The sequence below is a fragment of the Carcharhinus amblyrhynchos genome, chromosome 4 (assembly GCF_965287045.1).
Source record: "Carcharhinus amblyrhynchos chromosome 4, sCarAmb.v2.hapA, whole genome shotgun sequence".
Lineage (NCBI taxonomy): Eukaryota > Metazoa > Chordata > Chondrichthyes > Carcharhiniformes > Carcharhinidae > Carcharhinus > Carcharhinus amblyrhynchos.
This window is the reverse complement of record NC_137327.1, coordinates 71,755,480-71,772,440: the sequence shown is the minus strand read 5'-3', so window position 1 is coordinate 71,772,440 and position 16,961 is coordinate 71,755,480. Positions and strand designations below refer to the sequence as shown.

The following is a 16,961-nucleotide window of genomic DNA, read 5'->3' as shown; positions in this document are numbered from 1 at the left end:
GGAATACACTCCCTGCTGTGACAGTGGAGTCAGGCACTTTAGGAACTTTCAAGCGATTATTGGATAGGCACATGGACCACACCAGAATTATAGGGAGTGGGATAGCTTGATCTTAGATTTGGACATAGCTCGGCACAACATTGAGGGCCGAAGGGCCTGTACTGTGCTGTAACGTTCTATGCTCATAGTGGACAATGAAGAAAGTTATCTCCAGTTGCAACAGGATCTTGATCAATTGGGCTAGTGTGCTAACGAATGGCAGATGGAGTTTAATTTAGACAAATGCGTGTGATGCATTTTGGTAGATTGAACGAAGGCAGGACTTACTCAGTTAATGGTAGGGTGTTGGGGAGAGTTACAGAACAAAGAGATCTAGGGGAACATGTTCATAGCTCCTTGAAAGTGGAGTCACAGGTGGACAGAGTGGTGAAGAAGGCATTCAGCATGCTTGGTTTCATTGGTCAGAACATTCAATACAGGAGTTGGGATGTCTTGTTAAAGTTGTACAAGACATTGGTAAAGCCACTCGTGGAATACTGTGTGCAGTTCTGGTCACTCTATTATAGAAAGGATATTCTTAAACTAGAAAGAGTGCAGAAAAGATGTACTAGTATACTACTGGGACTTGATGGATTGAATGATAAGGACAGCCTGAATTTTTTCGCTGGAGTGTAGGAGGCTGCGGGGTGACCTTATAGAAGTCAATAAAATAATGAGGGGCATAGACATGGTAGATATTCAATATCTTTTCTCAAAGGTAGGGAAGTCTGAAACTAGAGGCATAGGTTTAAGGTGAGAGGGGAGAGATACAACAGTGTCCAGAGGGGCAATTTTTTCATACAGAGGATGGTGAGTGTCTGGAACAAGCTGCCAGAGGTAGTAGTCGAGGCAGGTACAATTTTATCTCTTAAAAAGCATTTAGATAGTTACATGGGTACGATGATTATAGAGGGATATGGGCCAAATGCTGGCTATCGGGATTTGCTTAGGGGGTTCAAAAAAAAGGGCAGCATGGACAAGTTGGGCTGAAGGGCCTGTTTCCATGCAATAAACCTCTGTGATCGAATCCAACTAAAACATTAGTGGCTGAAAATGGGAGTCAAATATGTTAAAACATATTGCAAGTACAAATTGATACCATTGATAGAAATCCGATTGCAGCAAGGCCATCGGAATTGCTACCACACCAAACATGATAAAGCTACCCATCCTAGAATGCAGAAAATCCCTACAGTGCAGAAGGTGGTCATTTGGCCCATCAAGCCTGCACTAACTCTCTGAAATTTATAGAATTCTACCAAGAATGTTGAATTTTGGTTAAATGGAGAGATTAAGAAAGCTGCGATCAGAGAACGTAAAGGGGAGATTTTTACAATTGTGAAGAGTTTTGATTATTAGTAAATCAGGAGGACTCCCAACTCTAGCAAATAATAAAAGGGTCAGTGGCCAGAGAACATGGATTTCAGAACCAGAGTGGGAGATAAGGATGTTTATTTTTAAACGGAGTGCATTGTAACAATTGGGAATGCTCAGCCTGAAAGGGCGGTGGAAACAAATTCAACTACTTCCAAAGGGAATTGGATTGATGGTCCTCAAAAACGGAATATTTCCTGGTCTATTGGGTAGGAGCAGGGAAGTGAAGCTAAGTGGATAGCCTTGTCAAAGAGCCTGATGGACTGAATGGCCTCTTTATGTGCTGTAAGATTTTATAGCAGTGAGGAAAGTAGGTGTTGATTATTCATCAAGTAGCTGCTAGTGGGATTTTCATCTACATAACAAGAGTGGCAGCAGTTCAAAAGCAAATACACTAGCTAAAAGGCGTTCTGATGTGATGGGAAGTCACTATTTGAAAGTCCTTTCTTCCAGTTATGCCTATTTACATAAATAAGAGCATTTTATATCATCACAAACTGCAATCCCCTAGACATAAATAGGACTTTATATTTCTTACATAGGAGTCCCACGTTAAACTAAATTTTATTGACTGAAAGAGGTTGATGTAAACAGGGGTAGAATTCTGAAGACAACTTACATTTGTCAGTGTGCCATCTGCCTGCTCATTCACACAGCCTTGAAGAGTGAAAGTCAAGTTGTTGCATTTTACCATAAAGCGTTTGCCAAACTTTTCCTCAAATGGCCTCACATCTGGCTCAATGCCTGAAAAATCCAGTTTCTTAAAAAGAAAAACACAAAAAAAAGGTAGCTGACTTTTGCTTGGAGATACTCAATCATCAAGTTAGAATGTCCCACATTTTATTTCTTTAAAAACCATGATGCTGATGAAATCTACTTTTCTCTTTCAGTTTAAGGCAGTACGGTTGATTTGTCACGGCTCTCCCTGAGCTAGTGCTCATACAGATGTTGGGTATAATGTAACAGACATTCTTGTCATCTTTTCTATTCTCTTGACAGTAATGCCTCTTGTTGCCATGTCTACATCAATGACATCTTAGTCCAAGCTGTTTACTCATCTCCAGTGCACAGCAACAATCAACTAAAGAGCTCTTGTAACAGGGGCTATTTCAAACTCTGTAGCCAAGACATGAGGCATGAAGATGCTCATTAAGTGAGACACAACTCTGGCATCGCTGGCCCTTTGTCTTCAGGATATAAACACATGGAATTTTCAGGCCATTCTTTCTGGCGGGACCTTCCCGTCCCACCGATGGTGAACACCTGCTGCCCACTTCCTGGCAGTAGGCATATGCAAACAACTGGAAACCCCATTGACAGCAGTGGGACCGGAAGATCTGTTGCTGTGAAACATATTGTGGAAGGTGTCAAATATCCCACCCATGGTCTTATTTTGAACTTTAATTGGGGAGTTGTTGCTTATTATGGAGCCTACCTGCACAACAATTATCAAATTCAAATACTGAATGCAAAACATGCACAACCTCTGCTGAGTAACAAATTTTTGATTTGTTTCAATAAATTATTTTTCACATAAAGAATGGATTTCATACTTCTTCATCCATTCCCAATCAGGCCTAAATTAAGAAAATAGCTCATAGTACAATGGGCTGGAATGGAAAACATTAATAAATAAATTGAATTAGCTCAATCAACAAAGACCTAATTCTTAAAAGCCTCCAGACACCCAAGTTGTGTTCGTAAGAGTGTGAAGCAGGTCCTTTCAAATTCACTGATTTTATTTTTCTGAAGCCTCACTGCAGAAAAAAAAAGTCAGCAAGGAATCGAAATGCACAGCAAGAAATCACATTTCTCAAAGCTCGGATTCTAACAGAATTTCTGCAAAGGAATTGGAAAATTACAAAGCCCTCACAAATCTACTCAGCATCACTTATCCAAACAATGTTTATATATGTCTCTTGCACTGGAGCAACTAAGTTGATCTAATCTTGCACAACAAAGAGCTGGATAAACCAATTAAGCCATTATTACCTTCTCCCCTATGGGTGTGTTAAATTATGTCAAGTCCAACAATAAACACTGGAAAATTATGTGTCATAATGACAAACTAATTTCTATAAACAAAAAGATAAACCCCGTCAATCAATAAACCCAAGCAAAAAAATACATGCAAGGAGATTTAGTATACTTAAACCCTACATTTTACATATTGCTAAGCTGTGCCTTACTCTACCTGTGCCTCTGGATCTAGCGCAAACAGTTTGCATCGGTCTTCACTTCTGCTGACTTTGTTGAGGTAATCCGATTCTCGGGCATACTAAAAACAAACAAGATGCAAAATGTTACCCTGCTTGTTGATAACTAAATTCACCTAATTTCAAGGCCTTTACTTAAAGACTGTATTGGGAACGGTCAGTAATCCTTAGTGAAAAATCCTCAGACAAAGTTAAAACAAGAGGAAATTTAATTCTGTCTAATGTTATACAAATAGATGTTGCGTTTAAAGATGGGGGGGATGTTGCATTGGATGATCAGTTGACAGAATTTCTGCCATTATAATAGTCATTGGTTGCAGCTATTAGAACTATCATTTTTAAGAGAATGATATATTCTGCCCAATGGACACCAGCTATAAAATCTCCTCTGAGTTTGATGTGTCAGCATCTTTAAAAGTATTTAATTCCGACACCCAAGCTCTTCCATGGGCTGATGATGGTGTAAAGGGTCAGTAATCATGTGACTTATTAGCTCCTTTCAATTCACCCAAGCTCCCAGTGATTTTTGCTGTGACTATTGTTTGAACATTTTCCCTTCCTCCTTCACTATCTTCAAACCCACCAATAAATACGTTTTTCATTCTGTTGTGTGCCTCAATGAAGAATAACTCCCAGATTGTTCCTAACCTGCTAATTTTCCTGAAGAAGGTAACCAACCTGCTGTATGATGCCACCATTTTCTGACCCAAATTCAGATTCTCAATGCTTTTCATTTACACTTGTGTAAAATCTACACTGCAACAGGCAGAAAGTTGAAATTTGGCAGCAGTGCAAATTGGCAGTGGCAGGTTGGCAAGTTGCTGTAAACCCATTTATTCACAGGGAGAAGAATCAGGTGGCACAGGCATGTTCCCCAACCGACATACCCCAACCGACTCCCTCCTGTAGAGATCCCTTTACTGGCTCCCTTCCCCAACCAATTTGTATAGGGAGCTATGATCTGATAACATAGCTTCAACTTGAAGATCTACCCTAACAATTCTTGGCAGCACAACATGATTATTTGCACCAGTGATAATCAGAGCACATTCCTGACAGAACCAGGTAAAGGATTAAAACTGAGAATACCTTCATTAACTCAGGGTGCATGCTTTTCTCTAAACTCTCCATCATACTTTCGGACTTCCCCTGGCTGAAGGACTCTTCATCTGGAAATCAAACACAAGTTTTTAGGAGATCCAGTATCGCGCAAACTCCTATACTGAGCAATAGCACTTTGACATTTGGATCACACCTACCATTTGTTTCATAGAATCCCTATAGTGCAGAAGGAGGCCATTCGGCCTGTTGAGTCTGCACTGACTCTGAAAAAGCATCTTACCCAGGCCTATCTGCTGTCCTACCTTGGTAACTCCACACATTTACCCCATTAATTCCCTGAATCTATACATTTTGGGACACTAAGGGGCTGTTAAGAATAACCAATTCTAATCTGCACATCTTTGGACTGTGGGAGGAAACTGGAACACCCGGAGGAAAGCCACACAGACACAGGAGAACGTGTAAACCTGTTCTCTGGGGAAGAAAATTCCACTGACACAGAAAAAGTTCACCTGAACTTAGACTGAAATAGGAGAATATTTATTTTTAAATGGAGTCCATTAGTTCTGATCTCTTCTACAAGGGGGAACCATCCTGTCAGTATCCACCCTCTGGATGTTTGAGCAAGGCCATCTTTCATTCTTTTAAACTCAAATGAATACAGGCCTAACCTGTTCAGCCTTTCATCATAAGATTACCCCCCTCAACTCGGGAATCAGTGAAGTGAACCTTCTCTGAATTTCTTCTAATTGTCATCTCACCAAGGCCCTCGAGAACTCTAACAAAACTTCTCTACTTCTATATTCCATTTCCCTTTACAATAAATACTAACATTCCTTTTGCCTTCCTAATCACTTATTGTACGTAGAAACATAGAAAAGTTACAGCACAAAAGAAGGACATTCGACTCATGCCAGCCCAAGGATTACCATTTGCCCTTTCTATCTTTCTGCAGACCAACTATCACTGCTTCATGTTCCAGGACAACCCAGATGCCTCTGTACCGCAGAGTTTTTCAATCTCTTTATTTAGATAATATGTTGCTTTTACACTCGCCTGTTCTTCCCTAGATTTATCCCCTTCCCCTTTTTTGAATAATGGTCTAAAATTAGGAATCCATCAGTCCTCTGAGCCGACTCCTGGATCCAAAGAGAATTGGAAGATCATAACCAATGCCTTTGCTACTTCTACATTTGCTTCTTTCAGTAACAACATAACTGATCGACTCTTTATAATGATAATCCCCAGGTGTTTAGTACACCTTCTGTAATCCACTATAACTTCCCTCTCTTAGTGTAACCTTCACACCATCCAGTTACAGTTTGAAGACAGAAGACAGTAGCCATTTCCCACTTTAGCTACCTCCTCTGCCTCTACCTGAAGATTTCCCTCTGGGTTCTTAAGAGATACAACATTTTCCCCAAATTGCTTACACTTCATACATTTCTGAAATGCTTTTTGGTTCAATTCTCCAACTAATCTTGTCTTGAAAACTCTTTTTGTTTCTTGCATTAACTTCTACAATTCTCTCTGGTTATTAACTGCCAGGAATGGAGAATATTAACAAAGAGAAAGATAGGATAAGCCGGGGTTGTTTTCCTTGGAAGCAGAGGAGGCTAAGGGGAGGTTTAACTGAGCCACACAAAGGAGCCAAGATAGAGTGGATAAGGAGGGCCAATTTCCTTTAACAGAGAGGTCAATACCCAAGGGGCCTAAACTGAAAGTAATTGATGAAAGAATTAGAGAGGATTTGAAGAAAACCTTTCCTATCCAAAGGGTAGTGGACTCTGGAACTCTCAGCCTGAAAGGGTGGCAAAAGCTGAAATCTTTGTAACATGTAAAAATATTTGAATACACACTTGAAGTGTCATAACCTACAAGACTATGGACCAAGAACTGGAAAATGGAATTAGGTTAGATTGCTATTTTTCACCCCACAAAGATTAAAATGGGCCAAATACAAACATATGAGGATTCAGGGTAGACGATTTAGGATGGAGGTGAGGAGACATTTCTTCACCCAACGAGAGGTGAGCCTGTGGAATTCACAGTAGTTGATGCCAAAACATTGAATGCATTCAAGGGGTGGCTGGAGATAGCATTTGGGGCATATGGGATCAAAGGTTATGGGGAAAAAGCAGGATTAGGCTATTGAGTTGGATGATTAGCTATGATCTTAATAAATGGTGGAGCAAGCTTGAAGGGCCAAATGGCCTCCTCCTGCTCCTATCTTCTATATTTCTATATTAATAATCTCTCCCTCAATGTCAACAAATGAAGGAGATTGTCATCGATTTCAGGAAGCATAAAGGAGAACATGCCTCTATCTACATCAATGGGGACGAACTAGAAAGGGACAAGAGTTCATGTTTTTAGGTACACAGATCACCGACAACCTGTCCTGGTCCCCCCATGCCGACATTATATTAAGAAATCCCACCAACGCCTCTACTTTCTCAGACGACTAACGAAATTTGGCATGTCAGCAACTTTTACAGATGCATATAGAAAACATTCTTTCTGGTTGTATCAAAGCTTGGTATAACTCCTGCTCTGCTCAAGACCACAAGGAACTACAAAAGGTCATGAAGGTCGGCAAAGTAGCCAGCATAATTAAGGACCCCATGCACACTGGACATTCTCTCTTCCACCTTCTTCACAATCCTGAGCTCACATATCAATTGACTCAAGAACAGCTTCTTCCCTGCTGCTGTCAGATTTTTGAATTTTTAAGTGGGTCTTTTGCTAGACCCTAGCTATGACTGTAACACTACATTCTGCACTCTCTTATTTCCTTTTCTATGAATGGTATGTTTTGTCTGTATAGCAAACAAGAAACAATACTTTTCACTGTATGTTAATACATGTGACAATGATAAATCAAATCAAATCAATTTGGAGCAGAATTAGACCATTCAGCCCCTCAAGCCTGCTCCGCTATTTGATATAATAGTTGATCTAATCTTGGCCTCTACTTTCCTATCTACTCCCTACACACTTCGACTCCCTTATCAATCAAGATTCTAGCCAACTCATCCATGAAAATATTTAATCAGGCCTGCCACTGAGTATAGCGCAAAAAGTGGGTTGCATAATAATGAGGTTACAGCCAGAAGGTTTGGTGTGTTTTCCCACTGTCCTCTACAGCGGGAAACACTCCATGTTCCTGCCCCACCATTTAGCATGGCCAATCCACCTAATCCGCACATCTTTGGATATTAAGAGACAATTTAGCATGGCCAATCCACCTAACCTGCACATCTTTGGACTCTAAGGGGTAATTTAGCATGGCTAATCCATTTAACCTGCACATCTTGGGAATATGGGAGGAAATTGGAACACCTCAAGGAAACCCATGCAGACACGGGGAGAATGTGCAGACTCCGTACAGACAGTGACTCAAGCCAGGAATCAAACCTGTCCAAAGAGGGGAAAATTCCACCCTCTCCATAAGTGCTGCCTGACCTCCTCGCCTTTGCCAGTATTTTCTGTTTTCGTTACATAATTGTGCTGTCCCACTTGCTTGTTTGCACACTCAAGCAACTGGCTCATTGAATGGGATATTTGATGATTCAGTTACCCAGTCCTGCCTCAGAGGATTCACCATTCCGTTTCTCAGACAACACACTGTCAATGTTGCTCTGAATGATCTTTTTCAGAGTTGCTATCCACTCTTCCATCTCCTGCTCGCTCTCTGCTGCCAAATGACAGCTGCACTTCTCTTGCATTCGCAGTTCAAAGCCATAACGGCGCATCTTTGAACACTAGGAATGGAAATGGCAATTGTACAGGTTACGTATTCTTCCACCAGACTTAGCACACATTGATTAAATAAATACAAAACAGAAATGAGGTTGGCACACTCTGTGGTAAGGGTAATAAGCACTTTAGTTTGGTCTCTGCTAAATATCCAATGTAATCGAATGTTTGTTTAATAGAAGGAGATCCACTGTTCCCATTACGAGTTGCTGTATTGACCGCCTGCCCAGACATGTTGTCCATTCAAACAGTTCCTAAGCCCAAATACTGCTGTACTCACTTCGATAGGGACATGTTGGCCATCACCAAATTATTTCAATTAAACATAACAAATTAGTTCATCTAGAAAGGAAACTTTATTTTAAAAGTGGTAGAATTTAAAAGCAGAGAAGTGAACTAAACCTATATAATACCTTGATTAAGCCTTATGTAGAGTATGTTTCTGATCTCCAAATTACAAATAGGTCAGAAAGATGCAAAATAGATTTTCAAAGATGATGCCAACATTGACAGGATACTGGTCCTCTGCCCAAAATCCAGTATCCTTGGAATCAAGACTCTGGATTTCAGATCGTCACAGCTGGCAGTTTTGGGTCTGGTGAATAGAGAATGCCAAGGGGGAGGTAGATTGTAAAATGTTTGAATGGACTCATGTCTTGTGTGTGTGCGCACATCACTCACTCACTCTTTCTTGTCCTCTGGGATCAGCCCAAGAACAGTCCTTTCATTCCCACTCTTAATTCTGTTCTGGGAGCAGCGCCCAGGTCACCCGAGAGAGAAATGTGTTGGGCTGAATGGCCTGTTTTATGTGCAGTAAAGTCCATGAAATTCCAAATGCGTCCAAGTTGCTGCAACTTTCATTTTATGGGATCTCTTAAGTTTCATCGTTAAATTTAACATCATTGACTGAAAATGGATTTGGAAAGTTTCATTCCCGTCCAGCCGCCACACTATGCCCCACTCCACCCCACCCCATCATCTTTGGTGACCGATGGCCTTTAATTTTAAACCAGCTCATTAGCTATTCCAAGTCTGTCATGAGTTTTGGAGAGAAGTGGTCAAAATTTGCTGCCGCTGGGAATGGAGAATGTGGCACTCAGCCAAATCAACATTCATTGAACATAGAACATTACAGCGCAGAACAGGCCCTTCGGCCCTCGATGTTGCGCCGACCAATTAAGAAAAAAGCAATGATCCTCTAACTTAAACCATTCCCTTTCCATCCATAAACCTATCCACGGACCCCTTAAACGCCCCCAAACTTGGCGCATCTACAACTGCAGCAGGCAGGGCATTCCATACCCTTACCACCCTCTGGGTAAAGAACCTAACTCTGACATCCATCCTATAACTACCACCCCTTAATTTATAGCTATGTCCCCTCGTGCTAGCTTTCTCCATCCGAGGAAAAAGGCTATCACTGTCCACCCTATCTAAACCTCTAATCATCTTGTACGTTTCAAATCAACTCAAGAACAGCTTCTTCCCTCCTGCCATCAGACTTTTGAATGGTCTTATCTTGCATTAAGTTGAACTTTCTCTACACCCCGGCTATGACTGTAACACTACATTCTGCACTCTCTCGTTTCCTTCTCTATGAATGATATGCTTTGTCTGCGTCGCACGCAATAAACAATACTTTTCACTGTATGTTAATACATGTGACAATAAAATATCAAATCAAATCAAAGAGAATCCTAGCCACGGGAGAGGTTGGGGAATTCCAAACTTCATCTCAGGAAATATTTATTGGTTTCAGAGGGGCTGCAACAAAATTTCACCAGAGTGATAGCAAGGCTTTTTACCAGGATACCAGGAGATCTTGGGGTTCATATCCACAGATCTCTGAAGGTTGCCACTCAGGTGGATAGAGCCGTGAAGAAGGCTTATAGTGTGTTAGCGTTTATTAACAGGGGGTTTGAGTTTAAGAGCTGTGGGGTTATGCTGCAATTAAACTGGACCTTGGTGAGACCACATTTGGAATATTGTGTTCAATTCTGGTCACTTCACTATAAGAAGGATGTGGCAGCATTGGAGAGAGTGCAGAGGAGATTTACCGGGATGCTGCCTAGTTTGGAGGGTAGGTCTTACGAGGAAAGGTTGAGGGGGCTGGGGCTTTTCTTTTTAGAGCGAAGGAGGATGAGAGGCGACTTAATAGAGGTTTATAAGATGATGAGGGAAATAGAGTGGACGTGCAGTGGCTATTTCCTTGGATGGATGTAGCAGGGAGCATAACTAAAAGATTTGTGGTGAGAGAAATAGGAGGGATGTCCAAGGTAGCCCAAGGTGGAATACACTACCTGCTGTGATAGTGGAGTCGGACACTTTAGGAACTTCCAAGCGGTTACTGGATAAGCACACGGAGCACTCCAGAATTATAGGGAGTGGGATAGCTCGATCTTGGGTTTGGACATAGCTCAGTACAACACTGTGGGCTGAAGGGCCTGTACTGTGCTGTACTGTTCTATGTTTGATATTAAATTACGATATAGTTTATATAAAACTGGCTTGTATTCACTTGAGCTAGAAGATTAAGGCATGATCTCACTAAGGGGTTTAAAGTGATTAATACTTCAAGACGTTAGGTGGAGAGAAACCATTTCCTCTGGTGGGTGGATCACAGAGGGTTGCAATCCCTTTTAGATCAAAAGCAACAATGGGATATCATGGCGAGTGGAAGATTAATCTGATTTCCACAACCCGAATGAAGACAAGTTTAACAACAAAGGATAAAAGTGTCACAGGGTGAGAGTCACACTCTCTGCACAAGCACCTTTAAACCAGCTGAAAATGGAGATTGTTAAATGTTCTGAATTTTGACCTGTTGCAGGTGAGGGTCTTGTATGCTTTCATTTTGTCTATTAGATGGATTCAAATACCGACCAGCACATAAACATGTTATACCTGTACAACATCGATGCATGAGTCCAGGAAAATAGATCCTTTGGACTCCTTACCGACCTTCTCGTCTTTACAAAAATTAAGTATGTAGGAGCCATCAGAAAGCTGGGTCAGGTAACAGAATCTCCGCTTGAATACCTGGAAATGGAAACATTTGTGAATTGTCCCATTCTGCTGAGATAACAGTATTCCTGCCTCTCAAACCTATTCAGCAATTTAAAGAGATCACATTATAATATCATTGGATCGATTAAAATCATCTAGTATGGGCTTGCTTTAACCCCTACCAAAGACTTCAGGTCCCAGATTAGGCAAGATTTTTGTGATCGAAGCACAACAGTTGCAGCCAAATTAAGATGAAATATTTTATGTGTCTAAATCAATGCATTTTATATCCCTATAGTATAATCCTCTGTGACTGTATAGGCTAAAACAAATAGATTCACTGCATCTCACTGGACCTAACTCTCCAATGGTATCACACTCTCTATTTATAAAGAGGACAAATATTCAGATAAAAGTTGAACGTTTGCTCAGTCAGTCACTTTCCTAACTTTTCTCTCCCTCCCCCATTTCTACACTGTGGACCAGGCTGTTTGTAATACTGCTGTCGCAGATAAGATTTACAAAATGAGTTTCCCAGACTCAGCAGGAGACTGGAATTCAGAATGGGAATCCAGGATCGGTGCTGAGTTTCCTGTTTATCTTCCTTTTCTTGTATTTTGTGACTTACACAAAACCATTATTTCATATACTGTATCTCATTTGGAGAAGCAGAACACTCTGTGCTGATAATGTCACTCCCATTGATCAGCTGATCACTATCCTTGTGACATGAGGACAAATCAGAGGTGGATTTTTCAGACATATATTTAACCCTTCAGACACAGCAGGGGAATGGGACTAACTGTTCTACAGGGAGGTGTCATGAGTTGGATGAGCCAAATGGCCTCCATTTGTGCTCTACTGACTTCGGCAAGTTCAAACCTTCATCCCACGTAGATAAAACTGGCCAAAAATTAATTTTGCATTCACATTACAGTTGGTACTTTACTGACTTAGAGCAGAATAGCAAAGCAATTATGTTACTGGACTGGTAACGCAGAGATTCAGTAAGAAAGAACATCTGGTATCAGTGAAAGTGATTATGAAATTGCTGGATTTTCATAAAAACCTAATTGACTAATTAGTGTCCTTTACAAAAGGAGGTCCACTACTGACATGCCCATTTAGTCTGGATTCTTGGTGACTCCAGTCCCACATGAATGCAAGTTAACTTTTAATTGCCCTTCAAAGTTAATCACGGATAACAAATGCTGGCCTTGCCAGCAATGCCCACATCTCGAGAATGAATAAAAATAAAATTAGTGCAAATGTAATGGGAGATTGTCCTAGACTGCTTTAAAAATGTAACTGAAGAAACATCTCAAGTATTTATTCTTTTGGCTTCAGTGTTATCTTCATGGTCTTGCATTAATTTATACCTTGTGCATGTCTGCCTATGCACACGAGTGTTGTGTGTGGCATGCGGGCGTGGGTGGTGCATGCTGCTCTATTCTCAGTTCCAGCACTGCCGGTTGTTAGGCCTTGTTCTGTATCCTCACACTCCTGAACCTTCTCCTGCCGATTCTCCTCCCTTCAGGCTTCACAAAACCTCTCCTTATGGGCTGTACATTCAGCTGCCTGTCCTAAGCCACTGCTTCCCTTTATCCCTTCTCACTTGGCAAACAATCAGTGACATTGCCTCACATGACGAACAGTGTCGAAATGTAAGTTGCTGCTGACGCGCTGCAGGTCTCTACTTTGAATCACGAACAAACCCAAATAGTTTCTACTGTTGACAAGAAAAGAAAACAATTCAAATTCATGGAGCAATTGGGACGTTTAAACATAAACTTCATGCGCCAGTTTGTTTCCTTCAGGTCTCCAGCATCTCAGTTGGAACAGCAATATTTTTGTTAAGTCAAGAGTAATGTAGGAATGAATAAATCAATCCACCCCAATCAATAATACCAGGAGGTCAAACAAAGCCACTGTTACAGACTTTGCATGGAAGAAAAACCCATTATCCAACCACCAAAGTTTACAGTTTCCAATGTTTAAAATGATCAAAAATGACTGCAGCCCACACCCTCTGATTAAATACGTGCCATTCTAGATTAATCTCATTTCCTCTTTTGAACCAGTTCATCTTGGGTGATATAATGGCTACTGTTTTTAAGTGGTTTTTCGATGTAAACAATCCCTCTACTGATGTTGCAGCAAAGTTAATCACATGCACCACACTGGCAGAATCTGTTCTACTGCAAGAGGATGAAAACAGAAACCGTACATTATTACGCAAGTCCGTCACCATCCCCCTCAGCTTAGTTGGAAGTTTATTTAATTGTACATCAGCCCTGTGAAGAAACTGAAACAATTTCTGGTCTTTATCAGTTGCGATTTCTCATCTCTGATATCATCTTACCCTCATTGTAACACTGATGGTGCTGTTCATGTTGGCTTTGTACAGCCACCCTTCCTTAATATTCCCTCCCTTCTGTGAGCATATTGATGCGGCGTCCTGGAAAGGAAGCATTAAGAATAAACAAACATCCAGCATGTCCGAATAGCGTGAATATCAAGCTGAGAACTTCATTATGTCCACTTGACACAGGCGTGCACACGCAAACATGCAAAGAGATACAGACACACACACACAGACATGCACACAGGCACAGACACAAATATCCTAATCTTAGAAATGCCCCACAGAAAATGAATCCTCTGATCCAATTCATGTTTTACCTTTTAAACTATAGAACAACTGGCCTCTTTCATCCAGCTTCCCATCTTTCTATAGAAACCATGAGATCCACAAAGCTGCCTCTTCCATACAGTTCCTAGCCTTGCCTCTCAACATTTTCATTTTACCAGAAAGGAACTAATCTTTTTCAGCCAGGAATTTAGGTTTTAACTCCACTTCCCTTCCAGCTTTAATTCAACCTGAGGAATAAAAGGTTACACTTTCCCTGAATGACAGTCACAATAATCAACTTGGCTGGTTCCAGGTCATACCTCAATTGCTGCACAGGGGAAAACACCTAACTTCTGATGTGTTGGCCAACATCCAGCTGTACAGCGAGTAACAAGGGAAGGTGCATCTTTCTTATGCCCCTCTGTACATGCCCAGAAACTGTGACAACAGGGATTGGTTAATCCTGCATGACCAGCTCTGTGAGTGGTTAAAGGTTCACATCACCCCTAGTGCACAGAGTCCCTGGGAGTTGTTTTAAAATGTCCTCTTTGATTGTTACTTCTGGAATTCTCTGGAAATCTTTGGAATTCTCTGCCCATTGAAGCAGTGGAGGCCACCTCATTAAATGTGTTTGAGTCACAGGTAGATAGATTTTTGACCAATAAGGGAATTAAGGGTTATGGGGAGCAGGTGGGTAAGTGGAACTGAACCACTATCAGATCAGCCATGACCTTATTGAATGGCGGGGCAGGCTCGAGACCTATTCCTGCTCATATTTCTTATATTCTTATGTCACAGGACAGAAGCTGAGCATTCCACATAGTTGATAAGCGTTACCCAAGCGTACCCAAACTTTCACACTGTTTCATCTGCTCATAATGACAATTCCGTAAAACCAGAAGAAGTTTCGAAATTCCTTTAACCGTCAGTCTCTTGATAATTCTAGCTAGTTATATCATTGGAATGTCTCCTGACCTCTTATAATTAGAGGATTTTGTTTCTTTTATTGCCTATATCATGCCTTAAGAATTTCACACAGAGGATATAAGACATTTCATACTGAAATCTATTCAGGTCCTTGTTTGCATCGGTAAATTGACCAATAGTCTCTTCCACTCACTGAACTCTCGTGTTCCCATGCAGATCAAACTAGCAAACTCAACTGATTCAACTGAATATATCATGCCTTATACATAGTCTCACAGCATAACAAGCATAACTAGAGTCATGATCTGCAGGTAAAAATTAATCAGTTACATCGTTATTTTCAGTCCATTTCAGAGGGGGCAGGAATGAATAGAATTGTGCACTTCAGCATCAAACGAGCAACTAAATTATGATTTACCCGCTTTGGAGAGGGTCAACAGCATGGCACAGAATCCAAGCTGCAAAATCGTGGCTGAAGTCTTTTAAAAGCTCAACTTCTGTCCCTGCTAGGACTTAGGAGGGACAGGATACATCAGAGACAGAGACACTCTGAACAGAAGGAGCATCAATTAGGTGGAAGCTTACATAAACACAATAATTTGTTCATTGGTAAGTGATTTTAGTCCACCGTATCCAGATAGTAAGGAAGGGTGGCCATTAATGGGGTGCCAGTGAGGTAGGGACTGATCTCACTGCGAATAATAACAAAGGATGTGGGGAATGAGAACTGTTTTGGAGGCACAAAGGTTAAATGCTGGGAAAATGGAAAGATTTACTTGCTCCCCTTCATATTCTCAATCTGCATCACTCTTCACTTCAATAGACCAAATAGTGCATTTTTAATTCATTTCTGTCATTCCATGTTATCTGATATCTCACTACAATGTGCTGAAGTCTTAATTTATTGTCTCTGGTCTATCCAGCAGTCTCTGCTCCACAAACTCACACCACTCCTTAACCCTATTTCCCATTCCAGGCTCCACACAGCTGAGGGCTGCTCCCCGCAGCTTGCAAATATGTAGAATTATAAGTTGTTTGCGCATCATAGAGAGTTAACAGGACCTTGGCTTCATAAATTGCACAAGTTTAACTCTACCATGTACGTAGCAAGCAGCTCATCAAATTAATTAATTGATTAAATACATTGCAGCCTATTATAGAAACATAGACACCTACCTCATCTTTATCCACATCTTCATCAACTTCAAACAGCTGTACAGGTAACTTTTCTGGTTGGTGCACTCTGCTGTACGGAAACCCAAACATAGAAACGTTGTTTTATAGAGGAAAAGCTTTCAAAAATACAGCAGAATAACATTGGAGAGTTAAATCCTGTTGATCAATGTTCTTGCTAATAGTTCCCACCTTCAGAAAGGAAGTCAAGGAATTGATACTGAGAGAGAATCAGAACAGTCTGGATTATAGGGAATGTTTCTGTTCCCCAAGATTGGAGATACTCTGGAATATATTACTGGGTGGACGCTGATAAGTTATTAGTTCCTGACTCGGGCACAAAATGCATCTCATAGGAAGTAAGGGTCACTCCCTAAACTGGATTGGATCACCCGAGAGATGTCAGAGAAAAGTTTTCCAGAGTAGCCTCTTCCCTTTCTGTTCCTGAGTTTTATTTTCTCTCTTTGCCTCTCCTGGGATATGACATGGTTATGTTTGGTTTTGGTGGTGGGGTTGTTGCGGGAATAGGAAATGCCTAACCCTGATTCTTTGGATATCGAGAATGTAAAATAGGCTTGATAGCGCACCAGCCACTTTTGTCGGGTCCTCTCAATTACATGTTACACATTGTTACAGAACTGCAGCAATTCCTCAGCACACACATCTCCAAAGCAAAAGGATCAGGGTGGCCCAACCTTTCTCAACAATCAATGGAAGAATAGCGGAAAGTTGACTAGGTATGTCCTGTTTACAAAAAGCAGGACAAATCTAAC

General features: G+C 41.0%; 1 protein-coding gene across 2 annotated transcripts in view; it reads right to left on the bottom strand.

Annotated features, from left to right (window-relative positions):
• Nucleotides 1–16,961, bottom strand: part of LOC145342110 (dedicator of cytokinesis protein 11-like) — a 269,092-nt gene that overhangs the window by 175,516 nt on the left and 76,615 nt on the right. Inside the window, exons 5-11 of one of the 2 annotated variants that reach the window (XM_080187331.1) lie at nucleotides 16,192–16,261; nucleotides 13,819–13,914; nucleotides 11,355–11,489; nucleotides 8,272–8,455; nucleotides 4,719–4,798; nucleotides 3,608–3,691; nucleotides 2,033–2,173 (exon numbers count right to left, since the gene is read on the bottom strand). In XM_080187331.1, the coding sequence (XP_080043457.1) occupies nucleotides 2,033–2,173; nucleotides 3,608–3,691; nucleotides 4,719–4,798; nucleotides 8,272–8,455; nucleotides 11,355–11,489; nucleotides 13,819–13,914; nucleotides 16,192–16,261 (790 nt within the window). The remainder of the gene's footprint in view (nucleotides 1–2,032; nucleotides 2,174–3,607; nucleotides 3,692–4,718; nucleotides 4,799–8,271; nucleotides 8,456–11,354; nucleotides 11,490–13,818; nucleotides 13,915–16,191; nucleotides 16,262–16,961) is intronic. The other variant, XM_080187332.1, reaches the window with a different exon arrangement.